General features: G+C 31.6%; 1 protein-coding gene across 5 annotated transcripts in view; it reads right to left on the bottom strand.

Annotated features, from left to right (window-relative positions):
* Nucleotides 1-24962, bottom strand: part of LOC148283714 (uncharacterized) — a 62303-nt gene extending 37341 nt beyond the window's left edge. For 4 of the 5 annotated variants that reach the window (XM_088243398.1, XM_088243400.1, XM_088243401.1 and 1 more), the window contains exons 1-2: nt 24854-24951; nt 16142-16469 (exon numbers count right to left, since the gene is read on the bottom strand). In XM_088243398.1, coding sequence (XP_088099524.1) covers nt 16142-16442 — 301 coding nt within the window. In that variant the 5' untranslated portion in view covers nt 16443-16469; nt 24854-24951. Of the gene's footprint in view, nt 1-16141; nt 16470-24853 lie in introns of all 5 variants that reach the window. The other variant, XM_088243399.1, reaches the window with a different exon arrangement.
* Between the last annotated feature and the right edge of the window lie 577 nt (nt 24963-25539).

Genomic DNA, 25539 nt, shown 5'->3' with positions numbered 1-25539 from the left:
CTTATTTTTCAAGACCAAAAAAATACTATCTAAAAAACTTATAATAAACAGATTGAGTCATACAATCAAGCTTTTTTTTTTAAGAAAAAAATACATATTTGCGTTCTTATAATTTACCCAAATATCTTATTTTTAGGGCCATTTTTAACGAGTTGTAAATAACTCACTATTAGAAAATGGAAATAAAGTTGGAGTAGAGTGGCATTCGAACCATGGACCATTGGTCCGTGAGTCCGAGAAACTAGCCACAGGATTACAAGCCGATTCTTTTAAAAAAAAAATATTTAGTTCGATGATTAGCATTGTCTGATACAATATTTACGTCTACACTTGTTTAAATATTATTTATTACTATTGTAGATTTATTGCTCTAATTTAAAATATTTAAACTGTAAACATATATTACTTACACTCATTCATAATTATTATACATCTTACGTATTATTTTTTATAAGTTAATGAATTCTTTACATTTAATTTGAAATATATTTACCATTTTCTCATTTTTATGTTTTCAGGAATTTCTTTATCAATTTTATTCCCTCGCAGTTCCGGTGTTCAATTATGGATCTTATTGCGAGGGTAGAGATGTAATCGAATATTCGCTTTACTAACATACAAATTTACGTCCTGCAATTTTGTTACCTTGCTTTTTTTATCAACAATATCTTTTATTTTCAATGAAGCATCATAATGTAGTTTTCATGCCGGCATTTTGAATTGTAACTAGGGACAATTTTTTTTACACTCTAATTAGGCAGAAATTTACGTCGATTGTAAGACGCAACCCAGATTCACAGATACTAACATAGGAAAAAACATGTGTCTTATGGAATCGAGATAATAAGGTATTCTTTTTATTTATTTTATTGTTTTCAAGCAAAATACTAACGATACAAGATACAGCTTGCTTAAGGACATGGGTATCCTTGGCGGTGCCCACACACACGTTTTTGAAAAAAATTGCTCATTGCCGAACCAGAAAAGCTGCCCGAGTAAGCTCTTTGCAATTTGGTAGCCTCGGCAACTTTATGCTGAAAGAAAGTAATCCAGAAGTACGTAACATGTACTTTATTGGATTAAGGAAAAAAGATAAGTGAATTCTTTACTGCTTGTGATTAAATTTTATGAACATGATAAATTCGCCGAAATGATTACAAAACTATTTAAAAGCTTGGATTTATATCAGGGTCACGAATAGTGGCGAGAAGCTTCATTCAATATTCATAGGCAAGGGGAAAGGAGCAAGACTACAGACTATGTGTTCAGATGATTGATTAGGATATTCGCAGTAACACGAAGAGGAACAAAAAGTTATATACACCAAGAAAGAGATATTTTTGTAAATTCTATACAGGAGATCAAAATTAATTGATTATCTAAAGTTATATTGATGCTTTTTGTAGATATTTCATGATAAAACTCCATAGACAATGATTTAGATAAAATTTAAATAAATTTATCAATTACACTTCTTGATTTAGTTTCATTTTATTTTAATCTTGACCAACGAGCTCTTTCGCCTAAGAAGGCATCTTCAGGACTGGTGGTTGATTAAAATTCGTTGCTCAAAATTAAAATAAATTGAAATTAAACCAAGAAGTTTTATTGATAATTTCATGTAAATCATTGATTTTCTAAAGGTCTGCTTCTTTCTATAATTTCTTACGAAGTCATTTCTCCCTACGCTTTTCATTGCTTTTTAAAATCCATTTTCTTAATATTTTCTATAATAAACAAATAAACGAATAAACGCACTAACCACTACACATATAAAATATACAAGGGTACAATAAAAATAAAATAAAATAAAACCACTACACCATGAGGCTGACTTATTTTCACTCGATTACGTTTTGCAGGATTTATACACAAGAGAAGCCACCAAATAAATATTAAAAGTCAATGTTATAATGTTGTATTAACATTTGTAAAAGGTATCGATTTTTTTTGTTCGGTTGGGTTGAGGTCTATTAAGAGAATAATTGTGTAATATTTAATTTATTTATTACAACTTTTTTTCATACAAACATTTTTATACAAACAAAGCAATTTCTTCCAAACAACCAATAAAACAAAAAGTGTTTGCCTACCATGCAAGATGTCTGGGGTTTGAATTTCGAAATGGTTGTCATATTTTTTTTTTTTTGATGAAGGTCTGTTTTAATTCAATTGAACGTAGTTATGCAGAAAGCAGCCAGTCAATAATTTCGAAAAAATGAGATATTGGTGTTATCGGGTGTAGTAAGATCAATTCTATGTTCTGTTAAAAACAGCCAGACCAAAAAACAAAAAACTGTAAAAATCACCTTCTGAAAATAGTGCCGATCACAAAAACGGAATTTCTCAATTTGCAGAAAACACCCAGAGGACTAGAAAAATTGTAAGGTACTTTAAACTCATTTACACTGTTCAAATACATAATTAGATTCTTTTGTTTTTAATACAAAAAAAAACCAATGTATTCATTGTTAATCATTTGTCAGAGCCAAAAACATTCCAACTGTTGTGTAAATTTTATAATTCACTCTTCTCACAAAGGTGCTATTATTTCAGTTTCACTTTTCTATGGCTGGCTGCTTTCTGCATAACTAAGTTCAATTCTACTTATGTTTAATCATAAATTTGAGAATAGTTGTTTGATGGTATTTTTTTCATTTTTGCGGGGATCTTAATAATTTTTATTAAATTTGAAAAAGAAATCGTTGAAATAAAAATAATGTTTGTACTAGAGGTAATATTTGATTCATTCTCCGTAAACAGAATAATGAAACTTCTAGGTATGTAAATTTAAAATTTCCTTTGAGCCAACAAAAATGTTGAAAAATAAAGATTTTCAACATCGAAGTGGGCGGCTGCCTTTTATTCTACTTTTATGTACCACGGAAAAACTACTTTCTCTTTGTGCCGTTGGATAAGAAGTATACACGGAATATATCTTGCTTTAGGACAGACTTCCCCGTTTGTTCCTGTGAAAATATTGAGTGTTTCATACAACGTTTAGTTGAAAAAAAGAAGCTGGTATTTTTCAGAATGAATTTATTTTTGTTGTGTTCTATAGAATAAAAGCACACATTTAGTTTTTGAAAAATAAATGTGACATTCCAATCGTGGCTTTTATTACGTAACGGTCTTTCTTCGTGATCAGAGGTTATTTTACGATGAATAATGGCGTTCCGCTGTGTGTAATAATGAAATGCTTTAATTATACTGTAACTTTAAAAAACATTACAGATATATCGTTTCATTCGTAAGTACAATCCTATTTATAAAATAATTTGACAAATATTGTCCTTTGCGATTAGCAGTCACGTAGCGCATTTTGTCTATCCAATTTTTAGCCACTTTTTAAAACTAATCCGGCGTAATGAGGAACTTCAACCCCACGGGAAATTAAATACGAAAAATGTTTTCTTGCGCGCGGTAAAAAATGGAACGAAAAAAATTAAATATATTTGAATAAAAATGAACTACTTTTGACAACGTCACTAGTTCATATAAATCAACCAATGATTCGAAAGCTGTGAAAGATATCTGGTTTGCTTACCGCAAACGGACCAATCGGCATTACTGATAAAAAATAAGCGAAAGAGAACCTATAACTTTATATGCGAAGTAATTTCAGAAATACAAAACCTGAAAAAATCATAGCGCTAGAATTACGACACATAAATTTTGTTTTAAAAAATGTGGCTTAGATTAATTGTCTTTTAAAAAATAATTATGTAAATCCTAAATAATCTGAAGGGCAAAGTCTACAACTCTTGTGTTCTGCCGGTGGCAACATACGGTCTTGAAACCATGTCACTCACTGCTAAAAGTGTTCACAAAATTAATTGCACTCAGCGGTTCATTAATATTTAAACGAGTGTAATTTTGAATGAATAAATAAATAAATTAATTTAAAGATTTTATTTTTAATTATTAATATTTTTAGGATAATATAAAAATTGCAAAAAAATAATGTTTTTAATCAGTGCTACACCAAAAAAAAATTATAAATATAACTTTCCACTTTTTTCTTAAATATGTTGTATTCCCGACTGCACTTTCTTTTTCTTTTTCATTTTATTAAAGAAAAATAGTTCTCTCTAAGTATAATGATATGATGTAGTTGTTTTTAATTTTGGAATTAAGATGTTACCACATGTTCTAGGCCGCGTACAATTATGGCCACATTGATAATTAAACGTCAAATAAATTCGGACACGTCAAACCGAACATGAAGATTTTTATTTAGAACATTATTGTGACCTTAAGTAATACTCAAAACACTTAATTAGCTTAAATTGACTAAACGGTCTTTGTTTTTTCCCGTTTTTAAACAGTTTTATATATCATTTGACGTTTTATCATCAGTGCAGCCATTAAATAAAGCAAAGTGCCGTCGCATTTTGAAAAAAATCTCCAAAGTGACCACTCTAAAGGGGGTAGAGAAAATGCAGAATACCACCACTGACAGCTTGAACCGAACTTCATTACTTTACAAGTTTTTCCCCCAGTGTTAAGTTTTGTAGAATCCTTTCGATTTTCTTTTGTATTTATTTTTATTTAAGAAGGTAAACATGAACAGAACATTTAAAAGGAAAAATAGCGAAACCCACTAAACCGCGAAACCGGCTTGTCAGCAGGTTTCTTATTTTTTCTTTACAAGGAAAAACGTTAATTATATAAATTATATAAATTTGAAAAGTTATATAAACATTATTAAGAACTGAAAGCATTCGTTCTTTTTACATAAAATTTAAGTACAAAAATTTAAATAGATGATTGTTAACATAAAATAATAACCAATATAACACTAATTTGAAGAGTCGCGATTAGTGGTACCTCCTTTATAATAAATTATTTTAAACGGTATCCAAGTTTATCTATTAAATGTTAAGTCGGTATAACCATTCATACATTCCCTGCAAAAAAACTGCTTTTGCAGTTTGGCGGGAATTAAAAAAATTGTTTAGAATTTAAAAAAGAAAAAAAATAAAATAATAATAATAAATAAAAAAACATACACCGATTTGCAATAACCATAAAGCCATCGAGTTAACGGTTTTGATACGATCTTTGTACGGGTTAGCGTTGCCTTATCTGAAACTTGGAAAGCCGGACTTAGCCGCCAAACAAGCAGGACTTTTGGGTCCCAAGGTCGATAAAAAAAGGTTTAGTTAAAAAAGGACTAACAATTTGATTAAAGCACACATTTTTAATAAAAAAATTTAATCAATATTATCGACATATTTTCCTTTCTTTGCACTCGCGCCACTCACGGGCAGAAAGGAACGATGGAAGTAAGAAAATATGAAAACCTTACAAAAACGGGCCGGACGCAGTAAAATTTGGCCGGACAAGAAGTCGAAAAGCCTAAAACTGTCCGCTAGTCCGTGTGGATGAAGAATACAATTCTTTATGGGAAAAAGAACCAGAATCCCAGACGAATTTCAAATATAAGTTATCGAATATAATGTTTAATGAGCCATACACGTTTTTACTTGTCTCAGTCGAACTTTATACAGGTACTTTTAATAAAATCAAAAGATTTTTATAAACTTGCAAAATTTTATTATTATTATATCCCAATTACTACCACAAATCGAAAGATTTAGGTACTAATTGCCTTAAGGAAATATGCCCCCTCATGTATAAACTGTATATAAATATGATCTTTATATGTATATGAAGTGTTTAAATAAATAAATTGACTTATTGGTGGCGGGAATTGTATAATATTATATCTGACTGTAAATGCAGGGTGTTCATTAAACCCTTTCACATCCGAAACCACGATGATCAGTATGAGTAAGAAGACATATAATATTAAAATATTTTTTTAGAACGAATAAAAATAAAATTTTAAAGAATAAAATTTTCAACATAAAATATCAAAAAAGCAAATAGTTGCTTACTTCTGCAGGGGAGAAACAAGAAGGGGGGAGGGGGAGTCTGACGCGCCGAAAACTGTGCGACCGCACTCCCCTCATTTCTCCCCTGCAGAAGTAAGCAACCATTTGTTTTTTTAAATATTTAATTTTTAAAATTTTTCATTGTTCTAAATATTTTTTTAAATATGCTAATATGTCTTCTTGCCCATACTGATCATCGTGGTTTCGGATGTGACAGAGTTTAAAGAACACCCTGTATATCGAGGACAATACCGTTTTGTCCCTGCTTCACAAACAGCCTCGACTACGCAGGACAGGACAATGGGATAATACATCAATTTGGCCGTACGAGGAACGCTGCGAAAAGATCGCAATTTAAAAAAAATATATTTTGTTCTAAGAGGTATTAGAATTGTTGGAGGACGATTTAATCATATAGTCATTTTTTCTGCAGATCAACTCGCACGCGCCGAGTAAGTGGCTATTGTTCTACTGTTCTGTCCGTACATGTTGGGGTAATCCATTGTCCTCCAAAAATGGCCTGCTTGTCTATATATGGGACAATGTTTCGATCCATTATCATGTCCTACAATTTGCTGTTTACGATGAGAATAAGTTTGCTGCTGGGACAAGACAATATTGTATTGTCATCGTGTGAACGCTACTTAAAACCCGTGAAAGAGAGAATAAACAAAACATTTGTACAAGTCCCTATTTTAGGCCGTATTTTCAAATTTCGTCTAGTCACATTTATTATTTGATGTAAAATTTTATTTGCTTTTATAGGACTTCTTCGAAAATGTAAACAATTATTGTGAAAAGTTCTCGCTCTTTCACAAATTGAAATAACAGTTTTTCTTTGAGGAATCACAACAAAAGACTCTTTTTAACCCTTAAATGCGCAAACGTTAAAAGTAATCGCTTTTGAGATCACATATGATTATGACTAAAGCTCACACAATATTGTATTGAACTCGGATTTTATGCTTATTTGACTATATATCTGTTCCATCTCTGCTGCAAAAATTTTTTTTCACGTTGACACGAAACCTAGGTTATGACAAAAGATATTGAGGGAGCCATTGCAGCTTTCGAAAAAAGAATCCTCAGAGTTATCTATGGCCCTGAGAGAGAAAACAACCATTGGCGTCGTCGCTACAATAGAAAGCTATACGATATCTATCGCGCGTATCGATGTACTCAACTCGTAAAGTGAGACGCTTGGGGTAGGATGGCCATATAATTAGAATGGACGACGAAAGCCCCATAAAACGCCGAACTCTTTTTGCGCCACAAGGACGACGAAGACCAGGAAGGCCCAAAATCCGATGGACGGACTGCATCAGCGCAGATATGACAATGTTGGAAGTGAGGAACTGGAGAGGAGGGGCAGCAGACCGGCAAGAGTCGAGGAGACTCCTGGATTCAGCCATGATTCACCCAGGGCTGTCGAGCTTATGATGATGATGATGTCTAGAATGTGTAGATTAGTCAATTTATCACACAACTTGGAGTTTTTCGAGATAGATTTTTGTAGATATCATCGCCACAAATACAATCTGGGATGAAGATCAATTGGCATGGGTTTGCTCAAATACTTATATGTTAATCGTGTTTTCAAATATATTGTATAGCATTATTTTATTGCCTTTGTTTGTCTTTGCTACGTAGTTTGATGTTCTCATTGTTTAATTTCTTGTACGTAGGTTTCTTCAGATTACTGTTGTAATTGTATTAGGTAGTATATATAATAAATGCACAAAAATTGGTGGAAAGTGATCTAAAAACTAACCAATTGGTATGAAATTGCCGAGTTGGCTCGATGACATAAAGTGAACGATAAATCCTGTGGCATTTATGTAAAAAAGTACAAGTCACTATTAGCTGATTGTGCAGGGGGGCCATTCAATGATACTTACTGATTTAATTCTTAAACATACAATTTTAAGTGATGTATAAAAATAAACTTAAAATTCGTAAAGATAATGAAATAGGCGGAGCAGTAGTAACTCAAATTGCATACCGAATTATACGACATTATCCATTTTGTTATTGAAATATTGATATGAAAACAAAAACTAACTTCTGTATCTTCATCTAACCTTCCTTATACGGTGGAACTGCATAATTTTTTACTTATTTTATTTCACATTAAACTTTATTGACATGATATAGTATATATATCTCACTACCCAAATGTCACAGATAGCACCGGTCAACAATGAAAATGTTTCTGCCTCAAAAATAGCTTATTCTTATGTATTTCCATCTGCCAAATTCGAAAATCGCCATGAAAATGACTGAAAAGCTCTTATTTTGGAAATACAGTGACATGTCATTTTTAAGAGTTTAAATTGTTAGTTTGAGGGAGGCTATTCATAGTCCACATGATTATCTATAGATCCAACCACCTTCCAAGTATTCTGCCATCAATTTAGAACTCTTTGATTATAATTGTCATGCGAACAAGTTCAAATGGACAGTCCTTTATAGAACAGGTTTCCCTAGTCTCTTAAACTAATTTTGTAAAAAAATATTTTTCTTTTAATTCGTTAAATTAAAATTCTTCCACCGAACAAGAGCTAATTATTTTTTTTCATGGTTATATTTGTTGTTTTCGGTCCAAAATTTATTAAAATTAACTCAAGAAGTAAAGGAAATTAAAAAAAAGTTGTTGTCCAGTGCAATTGATCACCGTGCGTATTACAGAGCTCGCGATTGGCATTCATCGTTTGCAATTCTCAAATATGTTGTTGTTTTCATTTGTTTATTGCCAAACATTTGTTTATTTTATTACGAGTTTTTTTTAAAATTTAATTCTTTCTATAGCAATAATTCCATGATTTCTTTCCCTTTATTAAAAATAATATATGACTTTTCCAAATGCACGGTTGTTAGTTTTTTTAGATGACTAAACATGACCGATTTTCTTAAAAACTGAAAAATTTTCAAAGTTTCGTTTGAACAAATCTTGTTTATAAAAAGAAGAGTTTTAAAATTTTTTTTTTTATTTTTTTTTTTTTATTTATTAATAAAACATATAAGACATGAATATCATGATATTATATTCCCAGGAGTTGTACGAGAAAACTCATTTGGGACGGTACATAAAAAAAATAGTACATTTCTTGTAACAATACATAGTATACATTTAAACAATAAAAATTTAAACAAATTTTAACAATCTATGAACTTAATATTAAAAAAGGAAAGAAAACATTTAAACAATCTGTGAACTTAATATTAACTTGATATACTGTTTGTAAGTTTAAAAAAACTTGCTCCTTAAAGGGTTAAATAATGCTTCAATATCGTAATATGTATTGAATATGTCTGGAAACTTAAAAAAATCCCTATTCATTAAATTTAGTCCATTGTTATTTGCAAAATGGTGATAGTTTATTTTAAGCACAATAAAATGATCATAATGCAATTATGAGATTTTATTTGTGAAATTTTCGTAACAATAGGGTATTCTTACAAATCGGGAATAACTTTGAAAACATATAAAATGTTCAGAGCGGATTTTTACAATAATAATTATATAACTATCAATGTATAAAAAAATTGTTTTCATTCATAATTTTCGGGTTAAACAAGTACATATGTACAAAACGCCTCGAAGTCACTTAACTTTTATATCAAAAATTATGCCCGCCGAGTGCGCTTTTTGCAAATATAGCGTACAAGTATGGCGCGATAACGTAATACTTGCCGTTTGTTCCATACGGTGCGAAACGTCTTTTTTTCAGGTTATTAGAAAATTTATCCGACATCGCAAGGAAAAAATATACCGTTACCATTGTAACTTTCTCTTAATTTAAAATTTTAAACACTTAAAAAATAAATACATACCCTTTCCCCTATTTAAACCTATTACAAATTGTTTTCATTAAAATTGAAAATGAAATAATAACGACAAAGATAAACATAATTTTTTCCCAAATCGGTCGTTTTATTTTGAAATAATAATAATAAAAAAATATGAAAATATTCAATTATGTTATCAGTCGTAGATATTTTGATAATTTTATTTATAATTTTATTGCAAAAAAATATATAAACATACTTAATAACAGGGAATCTATATAAAACCAATTTATGTAAAATGAAAACGGAGTGTTCTCTGTTTATGATAGTCTCCATCTAACATGGCACAGCCTGTTCTAAGATGGAGATTTTTTATCTTTAGAGCGTAAGTAGTCCTATACTAATAAAACAATAACATAAAAAAGAAAAACTAAAACTACTTTATTATAAATGCCTAGCTAATCAAATGTAAAAAATTAAAAATCATTATTATACAAATATAAAGTATATATATGTGCCAAGAATACATGTTACTTAAACATAATATGTGTACCAATTATATAAAGTACTACGTTTATTGATTTACAAATATTTTTTAAAAAATCTCTCGGTACACTATTTATATGTGAAGTTATTTTTATTTAAAAATTTGTTTTATTATTTGAGTCTTTTATATTTGGCAATAAATCATTAATTATTTTTGGAGCAATTACATTGTATTGCTTTTTACCAAAGGCGATTGATACAAATGGGACAATACAGTTAATTTGTGTTGCTGAACGAGTGTTTATATTTTGTTGGGTTCTTTTGACCTCACTTAAATTATCATAAAATTTAAGTAGTAGGCACCTTACAAACAATTGTCTTACATCCAATATCTTTAACTCAGCGAATAGATCTTCCGTTGAATACCTCAAAGATTTTTTGAGAATGATCTTCATGATCCATTTTTGTGCTATTTTTACTGGTTCAAGGATTGAACGAGAGCAACCTCCCCAAGCTAAATTGCAATATGATAGTTTGCTTTGGCAAAAAGCAAAGTAAATTTGTCTCATAAGTTGAGCATTCAAAATATTTCTTAGGCTTTTATAAATGTATGCTGATTTTCGTATTTGCTTGGATATTTCTATAATTTGATCTTTCCAGCTAAGTTTAGAATCTATTATGACCCCTAAGTATTTTATTGAATGTACTTGTTCTAAATGTTCACATTTGCACAAAGTATTAGGTTTATAATTGTATTTGTTGACTTAACAGAATATAATTTAACAATAATATTGTACATAGCTTGCCCGCCTAGTGGTCTAATGGTCAGCGCGTGTGCCTACCATGCAAGCGGTCTCGGGTCATTTGCCGACATGGTTGACACGAATTTTTTGTTTGAAAAGGTATTTTTAAACGAGAATATTTCATAGTCCCGGAACTATAATGTTTGATGTATTTTAGTTAGATAGTTCCACAAAATGTTATTTTAAACAAGTTATAGCTTAATTAATAAATACCATATGAAAAATAATTTAAAAAAAATAAACGTTGTTATTAAATTTAACAGATATTTGTAGTGAAGGACTGATTAATGATAATGTTTGATGATTATCAGCGCTGTCCAACTTCTTTTAAGCTGCGGGCCATTTATTCTTTAGCAAACATTTCGGGGGCCAAAGAGGATAGGTATGTCAAAAAAAAGTCAGTTAATATCATTTCAAAATTTATTTAATTTATCCGAAAAAAAAAGTAAAAAATAATACATAACTGGGAATAATAAAAACAATTATAAAAACAGAATATTATTCAGTTTTTTTAAACGTAAAAATTTTGTTCTTCATGAATTAAATCATCATGAAGTTAAGAAAAAGATTATCCTTAAACGTACTTATAATTTATTTAATGGGAGCATTTTGGCCGTAGTTGTTGAGCAATAATTTCTTTAATGCCAATATTAAAGTGTACAATCTACTTCCATTATCCATAAGGACAATTCGATAGTTCTCACAATAAAAAATTGCTATTAAGAAATGGATAGTGGAGGTAGGTTGCGCACGGATCGATGAGTGGATCAAGCCAAATAGGTAAAATGTGTGTACTGTGTATGAAATTTGTTCTATTGGTCTGTATAAATTAGTTATGTTTTTTTATGATTGTTTTAGTTTTTTATTGTTTATGATGTTAATGATAATTAGGTAAATTAAATTAATTACGTTTTTTATTGTTATTATTATGTTAAATTTGTTAAATAGCTAATCTTAGGCATGTTTCACATTTTGTAAAATGTTTCTCTTGGCACGGGACACCAGTGAGAGAACAATGTTCTGTATAAAAAAAAGGATACACACAATGTTAAACTATAAATAAATAAATAAAAAAAAAAAAAAAAAAAAATTAATAAAATAAAATAAAAAATTAAATAAATAAAATAAAATAAAAAATTTAATAAGTAAAATATCAACATTTGTTGAGGCAATCAAGCGAGGAATCCTAGGGGCTGTTTCTATATTTTAATTTTATGTATTTCATGCCAGAAAAGGCCCGCTCGCAGATACATGTACTTCTTAATATGGAAAAATTAAGAAGTATATTTCTTTGTTTTTAAAAAACATTTTTAATATAGAGGCTATACTAACAGAATGCATTAAGTCAACAGTCTTTATATATTTCACATATTTTTGAATATAGGTGCAAGATGTTGGTTTCAAATTTGATGTTAGCCTAAAATAAAGATTACCCTTTCAAAACATAAAAAGAAGAAATAATGCGTTAAAAGAATAAAAAAGCTTTAAATGCGATTATCTCGTAACTTGTTTTAATGACTAAATGTATTCTGTCAGTAAAGCCTCTCTACTTAGTATTATATTCATTTCAAAATAATGTAATATTTAGTCGGCCTCGTAGTGTAATGGTTAGCACGTTTGCCTACCATGTAAGAGGTTTCGGGTTCGATTCCCGACATGGTTTATGTAAAATATTTTTTTGAAAATTGTGTTTTTACTCTAGATCATTTCATAGTCCCTGGACTGGTATCTGAAGCGTAAAACTGATCATCTTACCTTCATGTAAGAAAAAAATATATAAATGATTAAGATATACTGCGATTGGTGTACCGATGTAGTGCACTATACACCATTAGGTGCGGAAAGGGAGTAATGATTTTGAATGATGATTACTTAAACTTTTACATACATCTACTACCTGTGTGTCTTATGAATTATTGTTGGTTGTGATTTTTTTAGTGATAAATATAAATGTTTCTGGAAGCAGAGGGATGGGGGAGGAAGGCAGAGTTGGTTCATACCATGTTTTCTCCCTTTTATGTGCTTTTTATTTAATTTTCATCATATTTTTTTCCCCCTTCTGTATTCATAATAAATTAATGTGAAATCTGTAATTGGTCTTACTTTTTGAAATTGTTTTCTTGTGCCTTGAGTTTGTTAAAAAGACTGTATGGTTTCCAAAATAAATGATGATGATATTACTAAAATGTTCTCATATTCGGTTTAGTGGGTTTCATTATTTTTCTTTTTATATTTTCTGTTCTTGTTTTTACCTTCTTTAAAAAAAAAATATTTTAATATAAAATTATTGATATGTATAGTGGATGGGTAATTCTGAACAATAAAACAACAGGGATGGAGAATACCTTAAATAAGGGAATATGGAAGTCAAGGCATTTATAGGGCTTATGACCTGTCATTGGCTGGTTTAAGTGGCCACTTTACAAACTGTGTACCATGCACCATTTAGCCTATGTTTGAACATCCATATTTCTTCAATTCTTCCATCTGTTGATTTTAGTGAAGTTAAAGAGCTGAAACCTTTATTGTTGTGAAGAGATTCATCTGGCTGAATTATTTCACATATTAGGCAACGCCTGAAAACAATTTTTTAATTTTTAAACTTCCTCTTGGACCAGTTGGTTTTATTACAATATTTGAGTTTGTCCAAATGTTCATAGACAAATGACTGGATTTCACCCCAGAAATCCACCGTGAAATCCCCCCGAGGGGGTGAAATCCAGTCTTTTGTCTATGAACATTTGGACAAACTCAAATATTGTAATATTTTTTATTTTCTTTTACAGGATATGTCACGTCAAATATTAATTCTAACAAAGATTTGCTTTGCATTGTTTGATGAAAAGTTTGCTGAAGAATGTACAGCTCGCGGGCCACAAAAAAAGTTTCATGGGCCGCCAATAAGGAAGTTCAGTGTCTTTTTTAAATTTTTTTTTGTTGTTAATATACTATTAAACCAAGCCGATTTTTTTTTTAATATCGTATTATCAGCGATATGATTTTTAAAGTTTTGTATTTCTGAAATAACTCTGATGTCAGAGGTTGTTCTTTGTTAGTTCTTCCCATTGGTTTGTTTACGGTAAGCCAACCGGATATCCTTCATAGCTCTCACATCATTGGTTGGTTCATATGAACCAGTGACGTCTATCAAAGTAGTGCGTTTTTATCCAAATATTTTTTAGAATTTTTGTCGTACATTTTCAAGAAAAGAATTTAATCCTCTAATTTTTACCGCGCGCAAAAAAACCTTTCTATTTTGGATACATGCCATATAAAAAAAACACCGTTTTAGCAACATCGAAGGATGTTCACACTTTCTACGAATTCAATATTCAGTTTATTTAAGCACGAATGAACTTTTACTAGGGAATTAACTTTTGTATAATTTTTATATTAAAAATACGACGATTATGTTATGAACAGTTTGGTAAACCAATCGCAGCGTATCTTGATAATTTTTGTTACATGAAGGTAAGTTGTTCAGTCTTAAGCTCCAGTCACGGGACTATGAAATATTCCAATGTAAAAATGCCCTTTTGCATAAATATTTTATGTCAACCATGTCGGGAATCGAAAGCGAGAACTCTTGCATGGTAGGCAAATGCGCTGACAACTAAACAAAAACTGAGGTTACTTAGGTTAACCTTAGGTAGCCTGAAGAAAACCTTAGGTAGCCTGAGTTTAGGAATTGATCGCCCGATAATCTTTGCCTCTTTTCATCTTATTAAAATTATATGTATCTTGCTTCGTGATTTTATTAGATTACATCTCTTTCTCTCAAATGAATCTTTAATATATTTGTGTTAGGGTACTAGATATTTTGTCATTTTCGGAGATCCTGATGGACATACTATTTAATTAAAAATGATGTTATATTTTTTCTTACGTGTTAAGGTTTGTTTGAAGATTACACAAAAAAATTGTGGTAATATTCATATTTGTAGCGGTTTCCGAGATATTAATCAATTAAGTGCAATTAGAAATTAAAAAAAATTAAATTAAATGAATTTCTTTATATAATCACTTTGTAAAGCGCCCTTGAGGTATTATATTATGAAAATGGCGCTATAAAAGTTACCTATAATAATAATAATAATAATAATAATTTGTTACATCACTGAAACGCGCGGGTTAAACATGTTTAGCAAAGTTAATTGCTTTGACGAAGAAACGCGCCGACCGCGACCGCCAGCGTCCTTCTTTATTTGTTATTATAACATCTCCTTTATTTATGTTTTTTTATAACGATCCTATAAATTTGGCCATTCGGATGACTGGCGTTCGATAAACAGAATTACCCTGTACATATATAAAGAGCGCCACGCGTCAGTCGCCTTAATCTGCCTTGATCAGCCCCCACTAGCATTTCAATTGACATCATACCATCATTGTTAAATTCGTGAATCCGCTTAATTTTCGTACGTTAATTAAATTTTAATTGACAGTAACTTTAAATATTTTATTCATTTCTTTTTCGAGGTTAAATTCAAGTAATCAAATTTTCCAGAGACCGTACAAGACCATTATTGCGATGGAATTTTCATTAAATGACGCTTTAATTTTCACGGGCGGTTGAAACGATACGTATTTCACAAAGGGGAGATACTTTTGCAGATAGCAAATTTATGTGACGTCAGACTAGTAGGGTATTTTATCAGCTGTGTCTAACAACTACTACTAAATCTATATGTTTGACGTCATAATCACGTTGACGGCGAACGAGCCATTTTGTTACAAAGAAGCCTCCGTCAAACTGCCTTTTGATAATCCATAGCTTATCCCAACTTATCGTTTTAATGTAGTTTCAGAGTTGACAAAGAATGCGTTTACTGAAAGTTAAATTATTTAAAATTGTTTGAGGTATTACACTAACGCAAGAGGTGTACATTTAATATATCTTTATATATATAATTCATCTGTTCGTGTGATGTCACTGAACTCCTCCTAAACGGCTTAACCGATTTACGTGCGGTTTTCAGCGAAATGTAGATCTTTGCACTGTGCGCATTAAAAAAAATTTTTTTTTTTAGAATTCTTAAACTTAAATTTTCTTAGAATCTTTTAAGGTCTAACGGCTTTTTATGTGTGCTATCTTTTTAGGTGTGCTACCTTTTTTGGTGTGCTATGTTATTAGGTCTAAAAAAATAGATTTAGGATGCTCACCTGTGGAATTATTATCCTGGTCCTCATCATCGTCGACTTCCGAGGGCAGTGGCTCGTCATCGTCATCTGGGGAGTACAGGGCATCCGACGGCGGGCGGGGATGTGGCGCGGGCGACGGGTGGGGGGTGGTAACTAGTGCCGGAGTGGCCGCGGCGGGGGCGGGGGAGGGGGCGGCGATGACGGCGGAGGTGTCGGCGGCAGGGGCCTCGGCCGGGAGCGGGGACAAGGCGGGGGGGGGAGACGGTGGCGAGGCGTAGCTGCAGCACGCCAGCGCCAGGCAGAGAAGCGCCGCGCGCCTCATGCCGAGCGCGCGCGCTCGCGCATACTACTAGAAAATAAACATTTTTAATGTAGATACCTAGTTTAGTGTACCGAGAACATTTCTCTTAGTGAGACAATATTGAGAAATTTATTGCAACAGAAAGTAAATAAAGAAAATCATTTTGAGAAGGGAACATGGAAGTCTAGGCATTTACAGGGCTTAAGACTAGACGTTGGCTGGTTCAAGTGGCCATTTTACACATTGTGTAGCATTATCTTGCTATCTTGATATTTTATATTTTTTTCATTATGTATTTTTGTATAATTTAATTTAGTACGTACTATTATTTGGCATTTGATTTATTGTTCCTATTTCTTATGTTTCTTTATAGTATTGAGTGAGTTTTTAGAAAACATGTCTCAATTATCATTTCAATTATGTTTTTATATATATCTTTTTCTTTTGATTTCAATGATACTCTTATTTAGTTTTTTTTAATACTACTATATTTTACTATTATTTTGTTGATTTTAATGATACCATTATTTTGTATATTTGATTATGTGTGATTCCTAATTTGTATAATTTATATTTTAAAAATTATTTCTTATTATCTTTTTTGCATTGTATTCTTTGGAATTTTAATATTTATTACATTTACTTTTTTTTCTAGATTGTGAGTCATTATAATTTGATCTAATTAATTTTACTATGTATTTTTATTGTTATTTATTGTGGCTTGACACGGGCATAGCTTAAAAAGCCTTAATAAGTTCATTTATATTTAAACTAGTGTAATTTTAAATGAATAAATAAACATACACTATTATGTTCATGTTTAAACGTCTACGTTACCTTAACTCTTCCTTCCGCCTACTAATTTTTGACATGATAATCTTGATAACTCCCTAGCTTAGGTAATGAAATCTAGCTTAGTCCACAAACATTTGCCATCAGTTTGCAGATGATACCGCAATTGTTTTTCGTAGATAGGTACTACATTTGACATTTTTAACACCGCGGGTTAGCAACACTACTTCCCTTTGATGGGAAAGGACGGCACAAAATATTTTTCCAATTCATACCCAGAGACATTGGGCTCCCTGGACAATACATATCTCTACATGGAGATCGGATATTTACTCAGTGAAAACCAAAAGCCGCCTATATAACGCCTGCATAACACCTATTCTCCTCTACGGATGCGAATCGTGGCATCTCACTAGGGCCCGAAATAGCAAATCTCTGAGTTTTGAGAATTGGTGTATCAGAAGAATTTTGGGTTAGCGGTGGTTTGACTTTGTGAGGAATGAGGTAATAAGAGAACAAACGCAGCAAACTCCGGTGACAACTGTCGTCAAGCGAAGGCGATACGGTTAGATACATCCATATACTGCAGATGCCTCCTGAGAGCCTTAACCACGCTTGCCTACTTTACAAGGCATCAGGTTCTCGACGTTCTGGACGTCCACTACTGACAGTTCGTCGGCAGTTTATGTCAGAACTTTGGGACGAGAACCTGACTTGGGAGGATGCAAAGGAGTTGGCAGCCGACAAATATGCATGGAGGATCTTTGTGGATACCATGTGCTCCCACTAGGGAACGGACATGGAATGATGATGACATGAGGGAGTATGGTAGTTATCCGTGGCTCTATCTCACTGTAGCACTAAATACATATCAAGTCTTGTTTTTAATGTAGACTTATGTGACATCATAGCCACATAATAGTTAGAGAATAGGAATCAAGTTGGGGTAGAGTGGGATTCGAACTTCGGGCCTCTGATCCGTGAATCTGCGACACTAGCCACGGGACCATAACCCGACTCAAAAGAAACATAGCAGTCTAGGCACAGATGTAAGATTTTTCGTTGGCTATTTTAAACTATCATTTTATACATGGTGTAACATTCACCATTCTACGTACATTATGTATCAGTGCTGTGATATGTATAAATCTTCACAAATGCTCCGGGTGTGTAAAATCCAGTAAGTATTTGTCTGCACACATTCGAGCGTGCTCAAAATATTGAATTGTAATAACAATGCTCAGAGATATTTATATTCTGTGGCCCTAAGAGTGTTCCATGTCCTGGATGAACATATTTAGTTCTCTAAAACGAAAGGCCTTTTCAGGAGGGTACAAGTTTGGATTTTGTCTGAACGAAGCAACCATCACAGGAGACTGCTGCAATATATTGCATATATTTTTATACTATTAAGCGTGTTGTGCAGAAGTTCATTGAAACTTATTGGAAAAATGTGTGCTGGTGTTTGTAGCCAATTCAATAAATATGGCGGCGATCTTACTAAATAAAAGATATTTATAGTAGTGGACCGTATCCAATAATTGTTTTAAAGCACAGTGCGCTCCGTGACGACCGAAAACTTCGAGAAAAAAAGGAAATAGAGAGAGATTATAGCCCTTGTGCTATCTTTATATACTATGCTATTAGTATCCACCAGAGTAACAATACTCTCATGTGGCAATCACAAAAATCAATAAGAATTTAAATTAAGAACTATTAAACAAAAAACTTAACGTACGTGACGTAACGTTTATGTAATAATTTTTATTTATGGTATTGTTCAATAATATGAATGTTTCCACTTTCCATTATGTTGTATCCCAACTAAACACAGGGCTTTTGGCCTCATAGAGTTAGTGATACGTTATTATTTTTTGTGATATATGTATTTGTATAAATTAATATAAAAATAAAATAAGAAATGTAATAACAATGTTTGATTTTTTTTCGAATAACACCATCAATCGGTAGGTAGGTACTGAAAATTATAATATTAGGGTGATCTGCCGATAATCGATTAGGTTTTTTTACCCATTTAGAACTACTTCAGAGTTTAATTTACTCTACTGAATTACACGTAACCAACACTCAGATTTAAGAAAAATCCATTTAATTATTGTGATTCAACAGGGAATCGAACCCAGAACCTCCACGTCTGACGCAAGCGTCTAAGCCATAATGCCCACCAATAGTAGATAGTTGGCAAGCCTTTTACATGCAATATTTCTTTCAGAACTTTCCGGGATTAAGCCTTTTTTAGAACCTGAACTTTTCTTTTGCCTCTCCGAAATCTTCGGGTCAATTTTTGGGATTTTCAGAACTTACATAAACGATACCTTTTATTCTACTGTGTGTACAATAGACATTGAGCGGATTCAAAAACCCACCATAAACATGAGTGCAGTGTATATTGATTATATGTTACAAGAACGTACGATGTTCAGCAATGAAATCTTGCAATATTTATTTATTTAACACTTTTTATACATAGTATACAATTTATATAAGGGCGGGCATATTGCCTTAAGGCAATTTCTTTCTATCTACCCAAACCGTTCAGTTTGAGAAAATTACAAGTACATGGACATATTGAATCTTAAAATTTTATACAACAATTAAAAACAAAGATTAAGAAAATAAAAATATGTACAAAAAAAATTAACAACAGGAAAGAGGATGGGAAGGAAAAAAGAAGGATAAAGGAACAATTTCAACATTTAGATAGTGACATTTCAATCTTGACTTAAATGTAAATAAAGAAGGGGCGTCGCTAACATTAGTGGGTAGATTATTCCGCAATCGAGCAGCTACTACTGTGAAAGAGGAGGCAAGAAAATTACAGCGATGAAAGGGTATTAAAAGGGTTCTCTCGTTACTAGAACGAAGAGATAGTCCGTGTTGTGATAGAGGTTGGAAGAGCTCTCTCAGATAAACAGGCGAAGTGGGATTATTTAAAATATTGTGGAGAAGTGATGTTTTTTCTATGCCTGATACTGAACTAGTGTAGTTGCGTGCGATATTCGGTTATGTGGTCGAATTTGCGAAGATCAAAGATATATCGCATATAAACATTCTGAAATCGTTCTAAATTATCAAGTAATTCAGAGTTAACATCTGGATAACATACATCCGCATAGTGAATATTTTATGTCCTGCTTGTCAGGAATCCAACCCGGGACTTCAAAAATGGCAGGCAAACACGCCAACCACTACACTTAAAGGTGGACTTAACATATTTCCACTGTTTAGGGTTCCAAAGAGTAGCCATCGAGTCGAAAGCACTCGTCCAGGTTTTGGGTTCTATCTCACACACAGAACGAATAATTGATTTCCTAAATAAAATTTCATTTTTGCCGGGAAATGTCTGAAACTAAATAATAGCCCAGTGTTAATTTTAAATGGAATAAATCATAAATGTCACTTATACCCCATTTCCGTATGAAATATGTATGGTAATGAAATTACCTACTCTTTTCGATAGCTATTCAAATAAATACGTTTCCGTGTTCTCCGCAATCAAATATAATTATAGGAATAACAGAACACGATTACATAACATGGCCACTTTAAATTTATTGAATTTTAAAACACATTAATTGTCAGTGAGACGAAAAACTTTTTTTTTTACAGGGGTAGTGACTATTCATTTCTTGTTTTAATATTTATTTATTTATTTTGTTCTTCAATACCCAATAGGCATTTACAAAAAAGAAAAAAATACATACTAACATAATTAAAAAAAACACAAAATATACAGAAAAAAGATGTGAAATTATTAAGAAAAGTAATGGTGAAAAAGTTATACAAAGTAAAAATTTAAAAAAATCAAGGTAGGTAAACACGAAAAAACAGTAAGTATATAAACAAAAAATGCGAAGGTATAATTTAATGAAATAAATCCTGTAAAGCAAACAAAGTAAATAAAGTGTTCCGGTAAGCAAGAAAGAAAAATGTGAGTAAAATAAATAATCAAGCAGGCATATTATCGCGAAAAAAGAATAAATATATTTTTTTTGCCATTGAATATTAATACCAAATAAAAACAAGTATATTATGCAAAACTTAATGAAGTCACTGAAATTAAATTAGGTAAGAGTTACTAGATACTCCACCCTGATGCTGCAAAAAAAAAAAAAAAAAATACAACCTTCGGTCAAAGAGGATTGGCCTACTACTCGGTTAAAGTGTACAATCTACTTCCATTATCCATAAGGACAGTAAGTAAATACTCACAATATAAAATTGCTGTTAAGAAATGGATAGTGGAGGTGGGTTACGCACGGATCGATGAGTGGATCAAGCCAAATAGGTCAAATGTGTGCACTGTTTGTGAAATTTTTTCTATTGGTCTATATAAATTGGGTATGTTTTTTATGAATATTTTAGTTTTTTATTGTTTATTATGTTAATTACAAGTAGGTTATTTGGATACATTACGTTATTTAAAATTGTTATTATTATCTTAACTTTGTTAATTAGCTAATCTTAGGCATATTTTACATTTTGTTAAATGTTTCCCTCGGCACGGGACACCCCAGCGAGGGAACATTATTATGTATAAAAAAATAATACAAACAATGTAAAAGTATAAATAAAATATGATTTGTTTTTTATTTTTATAATAAATTACAATGAACTTCCACTGAGAATTTTCACCAGCACACTTGCACGTTTTATTGGCCGGTTACATTGGTACGGTGTTACATTCTATCCATGTTTCAAAATCCATATTTCTACTTCTTATTTCTAGTCTGCAGAATTCTGTAATTCAAGATATATGCGTGTGTAATTGTATCTACAGTAATTATCCAAAAATTGTTTTTTAATTCAATTTGTTAATAAATGAATTTTACTGACATTAATAAGAGTTTAAGCTTATTTTCTTAAACAAATGAAAGAATGTTGTAATTATGTATATAAATAATACACCTCTATACAATACCGTATGTATGTATAAATAAGTCAGAAATTTTGATGCATGCCGCGAATTAGAGATGCTTACTGGTTGTTGAAAATTAAATATAAAAAAAAAAATAATAAAAAAAAAAATATACATATATAAATGGCAATCATGAAGTTTCGCATTATATTAAATAAACTGTGTATGTTTTATGAATGAATGTATTTGTTTGCACATAGGTGTATGTACGTGTGTGTGTGTGTGTGTGTGTATGCGAATATATGCGTGTATATGTATAAAGGTGTATTTATGTATATGTATGTATATATGCATATGTGTGCATGTGAATGTGTGTATGTATATGTATTAAAATGTGTATACGAGTAAGTTTATATTTTATTAGTCTGTGCTTTCTATTAGCTTGTAAACTATTATAATGTATTAACTGTTTAATCTACTAACATTATCCATAACGACAATTAGTAAGTACTCACAGTATAAAATTGCTATTAAGAAATGGATAGTGGAGGTGGGTTGCACACGGATCGATGAGTGGATCAAGCCAAATAAGTAAAATGTGTGTACTCTTTATGAAATTTGGTCTAGTGGTCTATGTCTATATAAATTGGTTAAGTTTTTTATGATTATTTTATTTTATATTGTTTATTATGTTAATGATAATTAGGTTGATTTGATTAATTACGTTTTGTTTTATTATTATTATTATTATGTTAACTTTGTTAAATAAGTAATTTAAGGCATGTTTCATATTTTGTAAAATGTTTCCCTCGGCACGGGACAACCCCAGTGAGGGAACATTATTCTGTATAAAAAAATAATACCAACAATATAAAATAATTTAAAAAAAATGTAATTGCATAGCTTGGCCTGTTAGCTGGGCAAATTGAAAATAAAATTGTATTCATGATAAAATGTTAAAATAAATAATTTTTAAAAATATATATAAATGTTTTACAAAAAAGTGTAATTTCAGTGTCTAAAATTCCAAAAAATTTACCAAAAAAAGCTAAATAGGTACAAAAAATAACGAAAAATTTACAGGACACAGGTGATAATATTTTGTATGCGAAAAATTACCATACTTTGGCTACCCCTGCTTAGCTATTAATGAGGTCATTAATCCTCGAGCTTGCGACCGTTGTACATTAGAGTGGGCCAAAGTGAAAGAGGTCTAAAAAGTTGCATTTTGGATCACATTTAACGTGAAAATTATTCAAAAAAATATTTCATACTACTTTTGGCCCTCAACCGAGGTTTGAAGTTTATCACTGTCTGAACATTTTGTTTATTATCTATATTGATAAAATTATTATTTTGTTAGTAAAGACATAACTTTATCACATTACAAATTCGAACACGTTTTAAAACTACCGAAATGCAAAAAGTTTACACTCCGCGCAACTGATTCCGTTGAGCGCCCGGTGAATATTGATGAAAACAATGGCTCATTAAAACAATGCTACCCATTTATTAAAAAACAAAGCTAGACTCATGCCCTAAGATGCTTATTTAATAAGGTTTAAGCACATTATAAAATTTAATTGGACTGATTTTCTTACTTAAATACGAAATGACAGCCGGTTTAGCGCAAAAAATAGACTTTTTTATAAACTTCAAGCTCTGGTTGAGGGCCAAAAATAGTATCAAATATTTTATGTAAACATAGAATACCTCATCATCATCATCATTCCATGTCCGCTCTCTAGTTGGAGCATATGGTATCCACAAAGAGCCTCCATTCATCTCTATCGGCTGCCAACCCCTTTGCATCCTCCCAAGTCAGGTTCTCGTCCCGAAGTTCCGACACAAACTGCCGACGAACAGTCAGCACCGCACACTCGAGATTCTTTTGAGACGCTTTTTCTCAAAACTCCGAATTTCGCTGTTTCTGGCCCCAGTGAGGTGCCACGATTCGCATCCGAAGAGGAGAATAGGCGTTATGCGACAATTGGTTTTCACTGAGTAAATATCCGATCTCCGGACAGCCTTCATACTGTCGAATTTGGCGCCTGCTATTCCTAGCTGCACTCCCAGTTCTTTTTGAAAGCTCCCATTTTTCGTAACATTTCCCAGGTATTTGAAACTCTCGACCCTTTCGATGACTTAAGTGGACAGTCAGTGGATTTTGCAATATTGATTTTTTAACCCATGCATGCGGAGTACCTATTTAGGCTACCTATGTGGAGGACGTAATCATTTCGTCAATAATTTCATTAACAAATTACAACAGGGATCGAGAATACCTTAGAAAAGGGAATATGGAAGTCTAGGTATTTACAGGGTTTATGACCTGTCAATGGCTGGTTTAAGTGGCCACTTTACACACTGTGTAACATTCACCATTTTGCCTATGTTTGAACATCCATATTTCTTCAATTCTTCAATTTGTTGATTTTAGTGAAGTTAAAGAGCTGAAAACTTTTTTGTTGCGAAGAGATTCATTTGACTAAATTATTTCACGTACTAGGCAACGCCTGAAAACTATTTTCCAATTTTTTAAACCTCTTCTCGGACCAGTTGGTTTTACAAAGTTGGTTGTCTTCAAAAATTTGGACAAACTCAAATATTGTACTAAAAGAGTCTTTAAAAACGGCTTAATAAGTACAGTATTTTAAATCCAATATTCCCCCCGACTGAAAACTCCCTTTTATTGTTTTTGTTATTTATTACCTATCCAGGCTCTTTCAACATAGAATTAAGAAAATCAAATTGTACAAACCTGTTTCACGGATGCTGGAAGTTTCGTAAATATAAGCGGTACAACTGAAAATATTTGAAGACACTGTTGTTCATTATCCTACGGAAATTGAAGTTCACTGGTGTTTTTCAAATCCACTTACACTTATTTTATACTTCACTTTTTACTAACGACTTATTGTCCTGGGAGTTTTATTGTTAGGTTTTTTGAGCAAGACTGGGAAATTAAGATTAATGATTTATGAGTAGAGATATAAAATATTATGAATATTTAGAGTATAAAATTTGTGGTCAAAAATTTCAGAAAATGTTAGTAAATATGTATAAAAACACTTAACAATGTTTTAATGTTATTAATATTTTTCGGTGTTAAAACGACCCCATCTCTTCGTCAGGACACTAATTACACTAACATGCAAATTCCACTACACCTTCACCATAATAGTTTCACAAACATTGTGCTGATACGACTCATGCTGCATTACATCATAGGCCCAACGTACACTGATGAAATTAAAAAAATATATTTAATCATGTGGGAATAATTGCTGTAAAAATATGGGGGGGGGGGGAAGAAGAAAGGAGTACGAATTTACTAGTTGCAAGATGATCATTACAATGAATTATCTTTAAATGTCAAAATTATTTGATTATTGAATAAAGGCACATTATTTTGTATGGTGGAATTTGCATGTTGTGTGATTGGCG

This window comes from Micrasema longulum, unplaced genomic scaffold (genome assembly GCF_059751315.1).
Source record: "Micrasema longulum isolate JH-2025_06_02 unplaced genomic scaffold, ASM5975131v1 h1tg000210l, whole genome shotgun sequence".
NCBI classification, from domain to species: Eukaryota; Metazoa; Arthropoda; class Insecta; order Trichoptera; family Brachycentridae; genus Micrasema; species Micrasema longulum.
The sequence above is the reverse complement of the archived record's forward strand: the minus strand, read 5'-3'. Positions and strand labels throughout refer to the sequence as shown.